General features: G+C 40.8%; 1 protein-coding gene across 1 annotated transcript in view; it reads left to right on the plus strand.

Annotated features, from left to right (window-relative positions):
• The window catches only part of LOC126108903 (period circadian protein), a 224,173-nt gene that overhangs the window by 178,807 nt on the left and 28,200 nt on the right, over positions 1 to 17,166 (plus strand). Inside the window, exon 18 of the mRNA XM_049914270.1 lies at positions 4,246 to 4,409. Coding sequence (XP_049770227.1) covers positions 4,246 to 4,409 — 164 coding nt within the window. The remainder of the gene's footprint in view (positions 1 to 4,245; positions 4,410 to 17,166) is intronic.

Below are 17,166 nucleotides of genomic sequence, written 5' to 3' on the forward strand. Positions count from 1 at the left end.
CACTGACCATCTTACCTTGCTGTGGGATAAACGTGTTGACAGTTATGGAAATTGCCTTTCACTTTTTTTGCATCTGTCTCATTTTACTTTAACTGCCACTTACAGTACTGTGAGTAATGTCTGGGACAATGACAGATGCGTAGAACATGATGCGAAAGAATTTAACGAAGCTAATTAAGAGTGCTGTAAGGAAAAAAACTGGGCTTTTGAAGCAACCCATGACTATCTCCATTGATTAAGTTCTGTTGCAGTTCGTTCAGTGATTCCCGACACATACATTTAAGATTGAAGATGTGGTCATTGAATTTTTAAGAAAATAGCTTTATTCACATACTTTTTCTTGGATATTTTCTTATGTTTGGGAATAAAACATTCCAAATTAAATCTGTTCTCCACTAACTCTCTCGAAGAGCTTCCTCTCACCATGAGTTGAAATATTCAGCTGAACGCTGTACAAAGCAAGCCTCTGCCAGATGAGACCGTACAACAAAGATAACAGATAGTTTGTGCAACACAACACCACAGACTTTCGAAACACATAGTGAACTTTAGTGTAATAATAGCAGACATCGCGATAAAATACGTGATATTACAAAGTGAGTTACTTCATTCAATTTATTAACTTTTGAATAAAATACAGAAAAATATACAGTTTGATTGAAGGGGCTGTGCTATGTATATTTTAATGATCTTATATGCTGCCTCTGTTTCTGCTCTGACCTTTTCACTTCTATACTAATCCCACTCTTGCCTAGAACCTAACACACTTTCACGACGTCTGTGGGACTTGGATCTTTGTGTTTTCTTAGTAATTCAGTGTCGTATTTTGCAGCTCTTCCTAGTTTCATTCTTCTTTAGAATGTTAGCCTTCTTTTCTTTAGTGTGGATGAGATCTTTCTAAATGTTTTATGTAATTCCTGTTTTGATCTTAAGTGAAGCATAAACTCATTTGCTGTTCTCACAGTTGTCTCTGCTTCTTGTAAAAATTCAGGTTTGACTATGGTAGTGCAGGGGCTGGATTTGGTGTGACGAGGTGTGGAGTTGGATTTGTTACATTTGTAGCATAGCCCAGATGCTGAATTAATCTTTCTACTTCTTTCTTCAACTGCTGCCTCCTTGTTGTAATATGGGATGAGGATCTTTCCTAGGTGTTTGAATTTTCTTGTCACCATCTGTTGTCTTCATTTCCCACGTCAGATCTTTTGCATTTGTGTTCAAGTATTTTGAATTTGAAGAAGCAATTTGTAATCCTGTCTTATCTAGTGTTTCTTTTTATCTAGTGTTTCTTTTAGGACTTCTGTTTGTTTGGGTGTAATGTCTAGATTTTCCACAAAAAAAATGCTATAATATAATTTGTGAGCCAGGCATTTGAATTTGAAGCCAATCGTTTGATAGCCAAATCTGATTCCGTTTGGGATGTTGTGTGGACTCGTCTCTTTCTGCCATTCTCTGAGTACTTTTTTCAGGATACAATTAAACAAAATTAGTTAGAGGCCATTTTTTTATTTTACTTCTTTTTGATTTCAGATTGCCCAGGTAGCTCTATTATTATTATTATTATTATTATTATTATTATTATTATTATAAGAGTAAACATGGCAGATGAAATCACTGTGTTGATTTTCTTATTTCAACACTAGTCAGACACTTCCCAAGAGCATACCTATGGGTAATTAGTGCAGATCCCAGTAAAGAGGCTTTTTGTAGTTGCAGATTGGTATTTTGTCTGACGCAGCGTTTTTCGAGTGGCGTCTGAGATTTTATGGAAGTGTGCGGACAAACATTGGGACCACTTTCACTGGTTTACATCCGAGTTGCATCTGGCTAGTTTTTCCAGGTGTTTCTTGTTCATTCAGCTGTCACCTGCAGTGATAGTCAGTAATCCACACTTTCTTTTTCCCCACAGTTCAATCTCTGGCTTATCGTGTTCCAGCATTCACTCTATGTGAAGTCCCACAGTAAAGTGGTATGCGGATTCTGGACAAGTTTTTTTGGCCCGTGGTTGTAATAATTCCTTGCCACCAACAGTTGGAAATTTTGGCATAAGTTCCAGGGACTCAGTCGTGTGACAACATTGTGCCCCTGGTTGTAATTAGTAATTACAACAGCTCAAGAAATGGCTGTTGTTTCCGTATTTTCTTTCCAGGGTCACACTTCTAGTATTCTGCCGATTTGTTGACTTTGATGACATTAGTTTTAATGGTAATTCAAATTTGCTTCCTTTGCTGTCTTGTGATGTATCGATGTGTTTCTCATCCTCACTGACAGTCATTTTGACAACATTCTTGATGGGTTTGACTGCCATTGAACATGTTAAAACATCTTGAAAGTGTAGGTTCTTGAAGCTACAACCGAGCAACGTTGATATGGCTAATATGTTCACATGTGCAGTTGCTAGGAGGCTGTTTTTTGTTTCTCTTTTCATAATACTCTTCAAATTCTCTCCAATGGTCTGTATTGGTTGGATGTTAAATATTTTGGTATTCGACATACTAGTTACTGCCTTTACTCTCTGCCTGCAATGTATTTATCTAGTCAAATTTCTCGAGAAGCCAATCGTATACATCTTAGCGTGTGTCAGCCGTCTGTCAGATGTACAATATTTGCAGCTGTTATGGACTGGCCGTAAGTATAGCAGTTACTGATTTATTGATCACTGGATGCTGCTGCAAATATATTTCCGCCATGCAGGACTTAGAATTCCATCTAGTGGATACATCTTAAATTAGATTGAGTGTGTTTTTTGGCAGTTTTGAAGATTAATGTATGTCTTTAATGTCGATGTTATGGTGTTTCAAAGACTGCAATATCCACATTATTGAAATGTATTTGTGGATGTTAAATCAAACAGTAGAAAATACAAGATGGAATGACAGTGTTATGAAAAGGATATAGTGCTACTCACCGTGTAGAGGAGATGTTGTATTGCAGACGGGCACAACAAAAAAGACTGCTAAATACGTGAGCTTTCGACCCTAAAGGCCTTCTTCCTAAATCAGACAACACACACACACACACACACACACACACACACATTCATGTGAACACAACATGCACACACCTGACCACTGTCGCTGGCCACTATGTGTGTTTCGTCTACTTTAGAAGAGGGCCTTTTGTCTGGAAGCTCATATGTTTAGCAGTCTTTCTTGTTGTGCCTGTCTGTGACTCAACATCTCCTTTATATGGTGAGTAGCATTCTGTCTTTCTCATAATTTTGTCATATAGAAACAAAGATTCTGTAACTTACCAAACGAAAGTGTTGGTACGTTGATAGAGACAATAACAAACACAAACACACACACAAATATTAAGCTTTCGCAACCAACAGTTGTCTCATCAAGAAGGAGAGAAAGATGAAAGGATGTGGGTTTTAAGGGAGAGGGGAAGGAGTCATTCCAATCCCGGGAGCGGAAAGACTTACCTTAGGGGAAGTGGGGACAGGTATACTCTCGCGCGCACACACACACACACACATATCCATCTGCACATATACAGACATGTGTGTGCGAGTGTATACCTGTCCCCTTTTCCCCTAAGGTAAGTCTTTCCGCTCCCGGGATTGGAATGACTCCTTCCCCTCTCCCTTAAAACCCACATCCTTTTGTCTTTCTCTCTTTCTTGATGAGGCAACTGTTGGTTGTGAAAGCTTGATATTTGTGTGTGTGTTTGTGTTTGTTTGTGTGTCTATCAACATGCCAACACTTTTGTTTGGTAAGTTACATCATCTTTGTGTGTGTGTGTGTGTGTGTGTGTGTGTGTGTGTGTGTGTGTGTGTGTGTGTGTGTTCTGCTGGACAGGTACAACAGAACACTCTCTCCCTCTCTCTCTCTTTCACACACACACACACACACACACACACACACACACACACACACACACACACACACACACTATTTTGATAGGCTGGACAACTAAACATGATTCCTTAGGTTTTGTTTCCTCTCACAGGAGTACAGGTCGGACTGCAAGCGAGGGGTACACGGACAGGGAAGCTGCATTTGTGTATGTAAAGCTGGGAAGTTGGGTCGCCTGGGGAACGTGTCTGGATGGGCGAGGTGGTTGAGGCTACTGTTTCAGAGAAGCAGAGCATCTGGATTTGAGTCCCAGTCCAGCACAAATTTTCAGCTCGCACCGTCGATTAATTTCAGTGTCCTAATGTGGCCGCTGTCGGAGAAATGTTCCCAGATATTGATATTTGCAAATATCGTCGATCACCGGACGTCCGTACTGTGTGTGCCACAGGAGGCCCGCTGCCGTACGTGGCGGCCGGAGTGCTCTACCAGGCGGCCCCGCTGCTGTACCCGCTGGCCCCGCCACCCCCGCCGTCCCCGTCACACCTGCTGGCGCTGCACCAGCCGCTGCTGCACCACCACCAGCAGCACCACCAGCACCCGTCCACCTACCAGGTCAGTCTCCCCTGCTGCTAGTGCTCACCGCCGTCTCTGTAGCTGTACTCATATATCCGTCCGTCACCTTGCATGCTCAAAATATTCTGGTCTGTGTTTGTGTTGGCTCGGTAATATAGTAATTTGAGGTGGCTATTGTGAACAAAACTGTGTCTTCAGACTAAAACTTTCACTCTGCAGTGGAGTGTGTGCCATTTTGGAACTACCGAGCAGATTAAAACTGTGCACCAGGCTGGGATTCGAACCCAGAACCTTGTCTTTTGCTGGCCATCTGCCAGGAAGTTTCTGATTGGCACACGCTCCACTGAAGAGTGAAAATTCGTTGTGGAAACAGTCCATTCGGCTGCAGCAAAGCTGTGTCTCTGCAACATCCTTTCTTTCAGCAGTGCTAGTCCGGCAAGTTATGCGGGAGTACTTCTGTGAAGTTTGGAAGGTAGGAGAAGGGGTACTGGCAGAAGTAAAGGTGTGGTGTTGTGAGGGCAGATACGGAATCGTACCCAGTCAGTAGAGAACTTGCCTGCAAAAGGCAAAGGTAGCAGGTTCGTGTCCCGATCTGACACACAATTTTAATCTGACAGGAAGATTCGAAACGATGTTTGTTCTTTTTTCCTTTCTTCAAACATTGTTGGTTTGTAATTCCACATTTGGTTGCTTGAGGGCAGGTCAATTGGAAAACATTAATCTTCAGGGTGGTCTGAAAGAGTCTGAAAAGTTTTGGGTGTGGCAGGGGAAGTTGTTAAGAAAAGAATTCAATATCTTACACCATTTCAGAGTTATTTAAATTATTTAGAATTGAAGTTAGCCAATCGAATTGATGCACGCCAAAATTCAGGCATTTGCACACGCTAAAATGGTCTAATGCATGGACATCTGTGGGCCTGTGAGTTACTGCTTGTTCAAATGCTCATTAGCAGTTAAAATGTGCCTTTTTCGGAAGTGATAAATTCGAGCTAGCTGGACAAAAGCTATGTTTGTTCAATTTGAGGAAACAATCAAAGAACACATTTGGCGACACTTGTCTCTGGCAGGCTGCTTCAATTTGCACAAATGACGTGATTGGTTAATTTCTATGAAAATAACTTGGAAATGGTGGAACATACTGAATTTCTTTCTTAACAATTATATCTCAGCACAACTTTCCCTGCAATAACCTTATGTGCTTTTCAGTCTGTTTCTGACCACCCAGTAGTATTTTTTTCCAGTGATGTGCTTCCATACAGTCAAATACATACACACACACACACACACACACACACACACACACACACACACACACACACACACAGAGGGAGAGAGAGAGAGAGAGAGAGAGAGAGAGAGAGAGAGAGAGAGAGAGAGATGTATATAGCACGAGGGTTGACTGAAAAGAAATTCCTCCACCATCATAACTCTTAAACAGTTGGCAGCATTGGTATGCAGCAGGTATTGGCTTGTTCTGTAGCCCCTTCTCTAGAGCTCCAGTGGGCACGGAAGCCTTAGTACTGAACGGTTGTGTTGTTACAGTGTAAAGTATGAAACCCTGCGCAGACGGTTGGTCAGTGCGATTTAAGCAACGGGCAGTCATTGAATTCTTGGCAGCAGATGGTGTCAGCCCAAAGGAGATTCGTCAGAGAATGAAAGCAGTTTATAATGATTGTGTGGATGTGAGTACTGTGCATCGTTGGGCGAGTATGTTTAAAGATGTTGAGGCGGAAACATCTGATCCGCGTGACAAACAGAGTTAGACGTCCTGTGATAGCAACCACCGAGTTTCACAAGAAAAATGTTGACAGACTGATTCAGGATGGTTCTTGTATTACTCAGAGAGAAATTGCAAGCACAATCGGCATTTCATAAGAACGTGTGCGTCACATTACTGCTTTGCTCGGCTATCGGAAGATCTGTGCGTGATGGGTAATCTGGATGCTGACTCCTGAAATGAAAGCGCGCAGACTTGAAATTTGCCAGGATCTCTTCTCACGTTACGAGAATGAAGGTGACGCCTTTCTCCATTCAACTGTGACAGGAGACAAAATGTGGGTACACCATTACGAGCCAGAGATGAAACGTCAGTCTACGGAATATCGACACAAAGACTTATCCCAGAAAAAGAAATCCAAGACGCAGCCCTCAGTTGGAAAAATCGTGGCCACAATGTTCTGGTATGCAGATGGTGTTATCCGTGTTGATTTCCTTGATTGTGGAACAACAATAAATTCAGAGCATTACATCACAATGCTGCGGACTCTGGAACGACAGCTAACAAGGGTCCGACAGGAAAAAGGAATGGTTTTCCTGCAGCATGACAATGCCAGACCACACACTTCACGTGCCACCACAGCATAACATAACAGACTGAATCTCACCACCATACGGCATCCTCCATACAGTCCAGGCTTAGCACCGTCTGACTTCCATCTGTTCCCAATAATGAAAAATGGTCTGCGGGGACATCATTACACTTCTGATGAAGGCATTGAGAGAACTGTGAGACTGTGGTTGCAGAAACAGTGTGTCGACTTCTTCCGTGAAGGATTCAGAAAACTTTTTCATCATCAGCAGAAATGTATCCGATTGGCTGGTAATTATGTGGAAAAGTGAATATTGGTAATTAAAGATCACATTCTAAGAATTATTTCTGCATTTGATTTATTAAAATATTCCCATACAAACCCAATTAATTAATTACTATTAATTAATTACTATTCATTCAACCCTTGTATATTCTCACAGTATCTGCATCCCAGAAAACAAAATGCCTTTCAAAGTTTGTTTACCTCTAGCGTATATTGCTTTGTCAGAGCATCACATGGCCCATGCAACAATCTTCATGCTCACAGACTTGTTTTGATTGTCTTCCACCCCCACTGTACTCGTCCACTGAGCATATTTAACCCTAATCTTGCGTTCTTCCATCCAAAGATTTTGACACTAATTCTTCTGTACAATAATTCAGCGCATGTACTGACTAATTTGCAATGAGTGTGTGAGAGATTATTTCAGAAAATTATACTGTTTTGTACTGAATGTGCACAGCAAATAATTCCTTTAGAGACTGTTTACCGATTTTTAGGAGACTTTTTGTTCATGGTGGCAATCTTAGATAATTTTATTACTGGGCAGGCTTGGACACAAAGTGAGTGTTAAGTGTTGCCTTCCTGTAAAGTTACAGGTGGCACAGTGACGATGAATATCAAATAGCTTTGAAGTGGCCAACTTTAATACATACCAGTTTCATTTATATTATCTGTGGACTTCCACACACCAGGTTCATTGACTTTTGATTTAGTGAGATGATTACATTTTTTAAGTGTATGGTGCTGTTTACTACTGTAAATTTTGTGTTACTATTCAAACAACTTTATATATGAAAAGACAAAGTTTTTCTTGAATTATGATTCACACTTAGTACAGAACTACAGCAACTCTTAACTGTGTAATTCATCAAGCAACATTAGAGTGAGTGAATTGTTATTGTAAAGCATATGATTGATTACTTTTGCTCCTCTAATGTTTAGTAATCAAATACAAACAGAAAAAAAACTGAAAATAGTTTTGAAATTTGGTGAACCATTACCTGCAGACAACTGTAAATTAAAGTTACATGTAACTGGCTTTTTCTCTGCTGTGTCACTCATGTCGTTTTATTGTTCATATGTTTGTTTACTTGCTCAAAACTGAAATGGCTATACTACTGTGATGACACAACATTATTAGTCTGTTCTACATCCTGTCGTACTCTGTATATGCTTTGATACTCAAAACATTTGTGCTACCTGTTAAACCAGGCATATCACATCCATTTTGGGAGAAAGAAACTGAATAGAGAGTGAGTTTAACAGCAGGTAAGTCATGAATTCTTTTAGATGGGTGCCTTTCCTGTGTGTTCCAGGTATGGAAGTTGGGGGTATTTTTTTTAGAGCTGTGTATACAGTTTATGGGATTTCTCAACAATTTCATTCTTACAATTTTAGCTTTTGCACCTTAAAAACTAAAGGCAAGGCATTTCACATAACGTTTGCACCTTCAGATGTTTTCTTGATCTCTCTTCTCTGTGTTAACTGCTACAGTATGTCATAATGATGTCTGATGCTGTTGATTTATACGTGGATTATGATTAAGAAAAGACTTGTCAATGAGAGACATCTGAATGTGTTTATAAGAACATAGCCATTCTTAAAAATTAGAAGAAGAGTTTGAGCGAGGAAAGAAAATAGACTGGGGCCATACAGAAGCATTTGCTAAGCTAAAATTTGACTCCAGTCTCACAGGCTGTAAGTCAGAATGAGCTTTTAGAAAGTAAATAAGTTACAGTGCGTATGTTGCACATCCTCAGTGTCATTGAACTAATTAGTATGGGCAGTTTAAGAACTGATTTTGTAAGAGTCTAAATATTTGTGGAAACCACTTATTTTGATGATTGAGTGTGCAGATGTACACCGTTTAATTTTGAATACATTGAAAAAGGGTCTTATTTCACTCTGTTGTCGGGGATGAAGACAGCGAGAAGGTTTGAAGCAGAAAGGGAAAGAGTTTTGAATGTGTTTATTTGTTGCAGAAGTTTCAGGAATGAACAGGTTTGGTCTGCATTTTAAAGCGGTGGTGATGCCTAGGACATACTTTTTATGAAGTCAGTGGGAGGAACATCAGGATATCGTGAGGGAAATGCCAAATGGTGGGAAACCACGTGGAATGTAGCTGTTTCTGCAAAGTTTAAGATTTTGTTATTCTTGTCATCAGTTAAGGCTCTGAGTGTCAAAACATATTAAGATAAATGGCATGTTGCAACAAAGACTTAGCACTATGTAGTCTCTACCTCACTTAGTTACACACTCTGGAATTGCTGAGTAATCGTAGTCTGCACTATGTATGTTATCACAATGAAACTAATGAAATACAGTTTTGTTTTACTTTATTCAACATGACTGCTCTGGAAGCTTGCAATTTTCTGTTGATCTGCATGCGTTTTGCTGCGATATTTTGTGTATTATTGCAATAAAGTACTACACATGTCTCGACTGTTTTGGCAGAGTTAGTTTGGGGGCAAGTAACAATAATAGTCTTTAGCTGAGAGTCACACACTCCCTCCAATTTCATGTCAGGAAGATATCTCACACATGATTACCACTGCCTTCACAAAGCTTTGAGCTGCAGAGAAGTCTCTGTGGAAGATTGGCTACTTGGAGAAATTGAAGTGACTGTACAACAAAATAACCAGAAGCACAATTTGGTAACATGGAGTGCATCAGGAAGGTGCTACAACACAATACGGCCATGTTTATCTGAATTTTTCTAAATAGTTTCTACTAAAATGAAAAACGCTTGGGTGTCACACCTTGTGCAAGTGAAAAAGTGGCATAATATTTAAGGGCCAAACCGAGATTCCGTACCCTTATGTAGTCTGAGGTGCTATCACCTTGTTCATTCCAGTATATTTCTGTTATCTATACCTCGGGGCTATGTGGTGTATATAATATAATAAAATAATGGAAATGACGATAATAAAATGTTGAAATGTGTGACTTTTTAAAAATGTATTGAATTAATGAGATTAATTTTTTGGTATGAATGACAAGCACAATAAGCTGAGCTATGCCCGGAAATAAGTACGTATTAGTTCATATTATTTTGCAGGGCGAAGTAGTTTCTTTCTCCGCTGTAGATTTGTGCTTACCATTGTTTATAATGCTACGTTTGGTTGCCGTGTTCACCTTTGAAGTCTTGACCGTGTTCCCATTAAGCTTATCGGATCTTCGTAATTTTCCAAAGTACACAGGTGGGCTTCAGTTTTTGTAATTATCGTACTATTTGAAATAACAACTCACGCAACGTTTCAGTTAATAACACAATACTGTATTTTCCTAAACGGTGCACGTACGAAATACATACTCCTCACTTATTCACAGCGACCCCAAAATGGCGGTCTACAATTACTCGCTAAAAATTGCGTGACTCTCACTCATTCACTAGCTGAGCGCGAATCCTTCCTTCCCTCTACTGGTACTAGAAAATCTTCTCTGTTTTTTAACAACTGGAAATCAAAAATACCTGATGGTAGGCATAGGCTCTATGATGGGCTACCGCTTCATCTTTTCTCCTTCTCTTTGCCTTTAAAGAAGACGAAAACATAAAAGAAATGCAAAAGGTTTATCACATGTACCAGAGGTCGCCCTCCTCCCTCCCCCCCAGCCGTACCGTGTATACATCTGCAGTTGCTTCCCCTGGTGGTTGGCAGTGCAAAATACGATGTCTTTAAGTCCCTATACCCCAAGACCAAAACAGTACAGGGTAATTATAGAGTCCATGAAAAATTTTAAAAAAGTCAGTAGGTAAATGGCTAAACATGATACAACATAACAAAAGAAATAGTACATGAAAGACAAACTCACAAAGTTGTTTTTGAATGTGGTTTCGGCTAGCTAATTTGGAAATGGCACCAACCGTAGTTGCTGAAAATGGCAACGAAATTGCATCGAAAGCCTGTCGTGTGCTAGAATTTGCCTGTTGCCGATTGGTAGTTACTGTGCAAACAACTTTCTGTGGCGAGTTTTGCAATACACAACCAGTTCACAACAGCACAGTGATGTGGTACAAGAGATGAATGTACCCTTCTTCTTCACTGACAGAACTGTCAACGGTATAACCTGCTATGTCATGCTGCATCACCTCCCTGAACATGCTGCAGTTGTGGCAAGCAAGGATTTTATCATTCAAGAAGGTGGCATTACTCCTCATTTCCACAGTTATGTATGAATTTACCTGAATGTGGCATTACCATTTTGAGGCCACTGATTTGGCACTACTCGAGTGGCACCACGGTAACCACACCTTTTTTTTCTTGTGCTGTTATGCTAAGGATTGCGTCTATATTCCGCTTCTATGACAGAACATCAAAAACTTACAACATTGCATTACGGCAGCTGCTCTTACTGCCACTCCTGATATTCTGTGTAGGATATCGACAGAATAGGACTACTCGGTAGGTTTGTTCTGTGTGTCAAAGGTTGGATGTATAGAATGTTTATAAACATTGTACAGGAGAATCTTTCAGAGTTTATCTGTCATGTGCTGTATCATTTGTTACGTCGTTCTAGGTCGGTTAGCTGCTTTAATTTTTTGAAATGTTTCGTGGATCTTATAATTACCCTGTATGTTGCATATTGAAGTTGTAGTGGTTAATAAAACATAAAAAGAGAAGAAAAGAAAAGGTTGAAAATATGGGAAGAAAAGGTGAATAAAAAGGGGGTTTAAAAATCATTAATGACCGTGAAAAAAGTGAAAGAATGAAATGCAAATCGGACTTCGTATTACAGAAAAGTTATTGTTGAGGTGGTCCTTGTGGCGTTTCTGAGCAAAAGTCAAACCAATTTCCAAAAAATAGACAGAGAATAACAAATGTAACTAACGGGGAAATGGCGTAGGTAAGAGTTCATCCTTTACCGTGTTAACATGTCTTCTCGCATGCGGCATCCAGGTCTTCAAAAATCTCCTACTTCATTTCTGCATGGAAAAGTGTGCTCCGAAACCTTTGCAATCGTTCAGGAATCACTAATTTATACAAATTAAAATCATCTTGATACTGAATGCAATTTATTTTACGTTGGTACTTCTATCCTACGAATTTCATAACAACTTTCACAATACTTGTGTAGTTGCCTGCCACACTGGAGTCGATACGGTTCCATGTCCCTACCAGTACCTTCCAGAACCCTACTGACTTTCTTCTTGCACGAATCACAGTGGTCTGCGCTGCAAAAGGTGGTTATTCAGCTTTGTCAGGTGATCACGCTAATGTGACTGGACAGTGTATAAATTATGTATTTTGTCCAACTTGTCATCTGGCGGGGCATCCCAGGAGTTGTTGTTGTTGTTGTTGTTGTTGTTGTTGTTGTTGTGTCGTCTTCAGTCCTGAGACTGGTTTGATGCAGCTCTCCATGCTATTGTATCCTGCGCAAGCTTCATCATCTCCCAGTACCTACTGCAGCCTATGTCCTTCTGAATTTCTTTAGTGTATTCATCTCTTGGTCTCCCTCTACGACTTTTACCCTCCACGCTGCCCTCCAGTACTAAATTGGTGATCCCTTGATGCCTCAGAACATGTCCTACCAACCGGTCCCTTCTTCTAGTCAAGTTGTGCCACAGACTCCTCTTCTCTCCAATTCTATTCAATACCTCCTCATTAGTTATGTGATCTACCCATCTAATCTTTTGTATTCTTCTGTAGCACCACACTTCAAAAGCTTCTATTCTCTTCTTGTCCAAACTATTTATTGCCGTATTTCAATTCCATACATGGCTACACTCCATACAAGTACTTTCAGAAACGACTTCCTGACACTTAAATCTATACTCGATGTTAACAAATTTCTCTTCTTCAGAAACGCTTTCCTTGCCATTGCCAGTATACATTTTATATCCTCTCTACTTCGACCATCGTCAGTTATTTTGCTCCCCAAATAGCAAAACACCTTTACTACTGTAAGTGTCTCATTTCCTAATCTAATTCCCTCAGCATCACCCGACTTAATTTGTCTACATTCCATTATCCTCGTTTTCCTTTTGTTGATGTTCATCTTATATCTTCCTTTCAAAACAATGTCCATTCCGTTCAGCTGCTCTTCCGGGTCCTTTGCTGTCTCTGACAGAATTACAATGTCATCGGCGAACCTCAATGTTCTTCTCCATGGATTTTAATTCCTACTCCAAATTGTTCTTTTGTTTCCTTTACTGCTTGCTTAATATACAGATTGAATAACATTGGTGATAGGCTACAACCCTGTCTCACTCCGTTCCCAACCACTGCTTCCCTTTCATGCCCCTCGACTCTTATAACTGCCATCAGGTTTCTGTACAGGTTGTAAATAGCCTTTCACTGCCCGTGTTTTACCCATGCCACCTTCAGAATTTTAAAGAGAGTATTACAGTCAACATTGTCAAAAGCTTTCTCTAAATCTAAAAATGTTGGAAATTTAGTTTTCCCTTTCCTTTATCTTATTTTCTAAGGTAAGTCATAGGGTCAGTATTGCCTTGCGTGGCCCAACATTTCTGCAGAATCCAAACAGATCTTCCCCGAGGTCGGCTTCTACCAGTTTTTCCATTTGTCTGTAAAGAATTCGCTTTAGTTTTTTGCAGCCGTGACTTATTAAACTGATAGTTTGGTAATTTTCACATCTGTCAACACCTGCTATCTTTGGGATTGGAATTATTATATTCTTCTTGAAGTCTGAGGGTATTCCGCCTGTCTCATACATCTTGCTCACCAGATGGTAGAGTTTTGTCAGGACTGGCTCTCCCAAGGCTGTCAGTAGTTCTAATGGAATGTTGTCTACTCCCGGGGCCTTGTTTCGACTCAGGTCTTTCAGAGCTCTGTCAAGCTCTTCACGCAGTATCATATCTCCCATTTCATCTTGATCTACATCCTCTTCCATAATATTGTCCTCCAGTACATCCCACTTGTATAGACCCTCTATATACTCCTTCCACTGTTCTGCTTTCCCTTCTTTGCTTAGAAATGGGTTTCCATCTGAGTTCTTGATATTCATACAAGTGGTTCTCTTTTCTTCAAAGGTCTCTTTAATTTTCCTGTAGGCAGATCTATCTGACCCCTAGTGAGATAAGCCTCTATAATGCTGTGAAATTCTCCTTCAACATGTTTGCGCAATGCTCCATTAGCTTTACACCAACTTGGACTTGATTATTCATTGGCCCACATAGCAATCTTTTTGTGTCCAACATTATTTTTGATCTTATGTGTGTGCCACACAGTAGGTCCTCCATTATAATATTTTACAAGTACTTGTATTTTTTAACCAGTATCATAGTTTCAGTATTTTTCTTACTTTTTTTCATTCTGAAGTCTGTGAATTTGCAATTTAAGTTATCCACCATTTCTCCTTCTCAGATTCGGCAAACCGTGTGCAGTCACCTGTGATGTCTTCCAGGTAGATGCGAAACGGTGTAGGTAAAAGATTGCATCACTTTGAGACCCTTCTCTCTCTCGTCCTATTATCCTCTGTTAGGTCTCGACTGACTACGACTCTAGCGTTTTGCTTAAGTTATAACTCCTCAAGGAATTGCTGTAATAAACTTCGTTGTAAAAATGAAAAAAGAATCCCTTCCGCTCTCTGCCAGTAAAATGGCAAATGTGGGGAAGTTCTGATTTTTTGCAACAGTCACTGGAGTGTAAATAGGTTATTAGGTTACGGTGTGATCCACTCCTTACATAATCTGTCACTTCAGCTGACATTATTGAAGCTAATTCTGCAGTGGACCAGCTATGCAGTGCCATTAAACTGTGCAGTGAGCCTTCTTGTCCTGTTGCAGTTGTAGTGGGTGTCGAAAGAGAGCCCTGTTCTATTTAAGCTATCGAAATGACGCGATCGGGTTTGTGTTAACTCTTCTGTATTATAACTCTAATGTTTCCATTTCACATCTACATTTATAATGCTAGGTGACATATGTGATTCGTAAGTTGTAGCTTTCAATGCATAGAAATGTGCATATGTGATTCTTTGACATTCAGTAGTGAAGTGACCGCATGACAGTTCTCGGGTACGATCTTCAAATGTTCAGTTGTTTAAATTCTTGCCAGTGTCCTTTTTTCTCTGAGACTTACGAGGCACCACCAACCCGCAGCACAAAAGTATGAGTGAGTCTCCCCAGTGCAGTTTCCGTCACGTCTTACCGATTTCCGGAGTCGGTAGGTTTTGCACCCCATGTGCACGTACATTAAGTCAAAAGTGTGCTCAGTGGGGCGCCCCACACTTAGACTACCTAAACTAAGCTTTCAGTTTCCACAAACATCTTTTGGTCGACCTAAGAGGATCATGTCGTTTTGTAAAAATCCATCTTACATCGCGTCACAGAATTTCATTGTCCACCAGTCAACTGACAGTGATCAAAGTCTGCATTTAACACTGCCGACTCGCTCGAGAAATTATGCTCGTAGAGTGTCGGGAGGAAATATTGATAGGAAGGGTGTGGGTGCCGAGTTGTGAATCTGGTTATTTTTGGGTACATCCTTGTAGACGAGGGGACTGCAGCTGAGGTCTGGCTGGTACCTGTAACTCCTGCATTCCCATAATACGCTTTCACAAATGTGTAGTTTTGAACAATTTTAAATGAGTGATGTCGCAAGTTTAGTACTGTTGCAGGTGCCACCGTAATAACGTAACTGGCAAGCACAGTTAGTTGGCGTGAAAAGTGGCAGGCGCCGTATGCACTTGCGAGTGTTGCGTGTTCTGCAGTCATTGTTGCCCTTCGATATATGTGAAATTAAGTGTTGAATTGTGTAGCACCAGTTAATAACCACTTCATTCAAGTTTAGTGGCGTATAGGGACTGAAGTTTCTTTGTGTTTATTGCAGAGCAGAAAGGACCAGGAGTAAACATCAGTTGTTAACTTATGAGTGTACTTTACAGTTTTAAAAAGGAGGAACCTGCACCCTAGAGGAAGCATTAATTAATCCCTCCCACATGGTGCATGCAGCAGACAAACACAGTATTGTAACTTCACAATTGAGTTCTCTGTAGCAGTATTATCATTGACTACCACTAGTTCATATTCACTGTTATACATCCAGCCAATTACAGTTATAGTGTCTCTATCACTTGACATCAACTGCCTTTCTCTGTGATCTGCCAATGGTGTATGACTGAACACTGTCAGAGTAACGTTTTAATAATTATTTGAATGCACAGGGTGTATTCTTTTGAAAGAACAGACACCACACAGATCCAGCAGCTGTGAAACACTATATGTAAATCTAAGCGGGATCATTGCAATCAGCTGCAGTGTGAGGTTAAGTGGAATCAGCAGCTATGAACGAAAATGTGTACCGGACCGGGATTCGAACCCGGGATCTCCCGCTTACTTGGCAGGTACGTTAACCACTGCGCCATTTGGGACACGGCGTTATCGCAGCTGCACGGACTGTCTCGGTACGCCTCACAGCCGACCCACACTACCATCGAGTGGTACCTATTCGCACTTCGTGTCCGTTATACAGGGACTGCGGATAGGTGGTCGTCGTGGGAATGTGAATCGGCGACGAGGCATGCCGAGATAGAACAGGCACTGTGCATTCAAATAATTGATAAGCCTGGCTGGGCACTGGGTCCACTTCCTTCAGTGCAAATGCACAAATACGTCCGACATCCTGTGGGATCTCTAAATAGCGAACAGGAGTATAATGGACAGTTACTGTGGATAGGTGGCGCTCTGCTGTGAGGTGTAGCGGGATAGTTCGTGCAGTTGTGATAACACTGTGTCCCCGATGGCACAGTGGTTACTGCACCTGCTTAGGAAGCAGGAGTTCCTGGGTTCGAATTCCGGTCCGGCACACATTTTCATTCATCGCTGCTGATTCTGCTTATTGCCCCACTGCAGCTCATATTAGTGATCCCATTTCAATTTACATGTACTTTCTTATAAGTCTCTGTTAGTCACCTATATGGTATTGACCTAAAATTCTATTGATATTCTGCAGTACTTTAGCTGTTCACTTGTGAAAGAAAGCCCTATTGTGATGGGCTACATCTGAAGATTTACTGGGTTCTTGTGTTTATATATAGTGAAAAAAACAGGGAGACGCGCATTAGCAGGAATTAAGTCGAGGACGGTGCCAGGATGTGAGGATGTTTTGGTGGGCAAGTTGCCATCCCTGGAGAACGGGGAAACTAATTTTGAATTGGGGGAGTTGAGTAGTGCATGTGGCGCAGTAGTGGCAGGCACCAAAGTTCCTCAAGTCGTACTGCAGAATGTTCCGGGCGGCTGGCTG

The sequence above is a fragment of the Schistocerca cancellata genome, chromosome 11, assembly GCF_023864275.1.
Source record: "Schistocerca cancellata isolate TAMUIC-IGC-003103 chromosome 11, iqSchCanc2.1, whole genome shotgun sequence".
Classification (NCBI taxonomy): domain Eukaryota; kingdom Metazoa; phylum Arthropoda; class Insecta; order Orthoptera; family Acrididae; genus Schistocerca; species Schistocerca cancellata.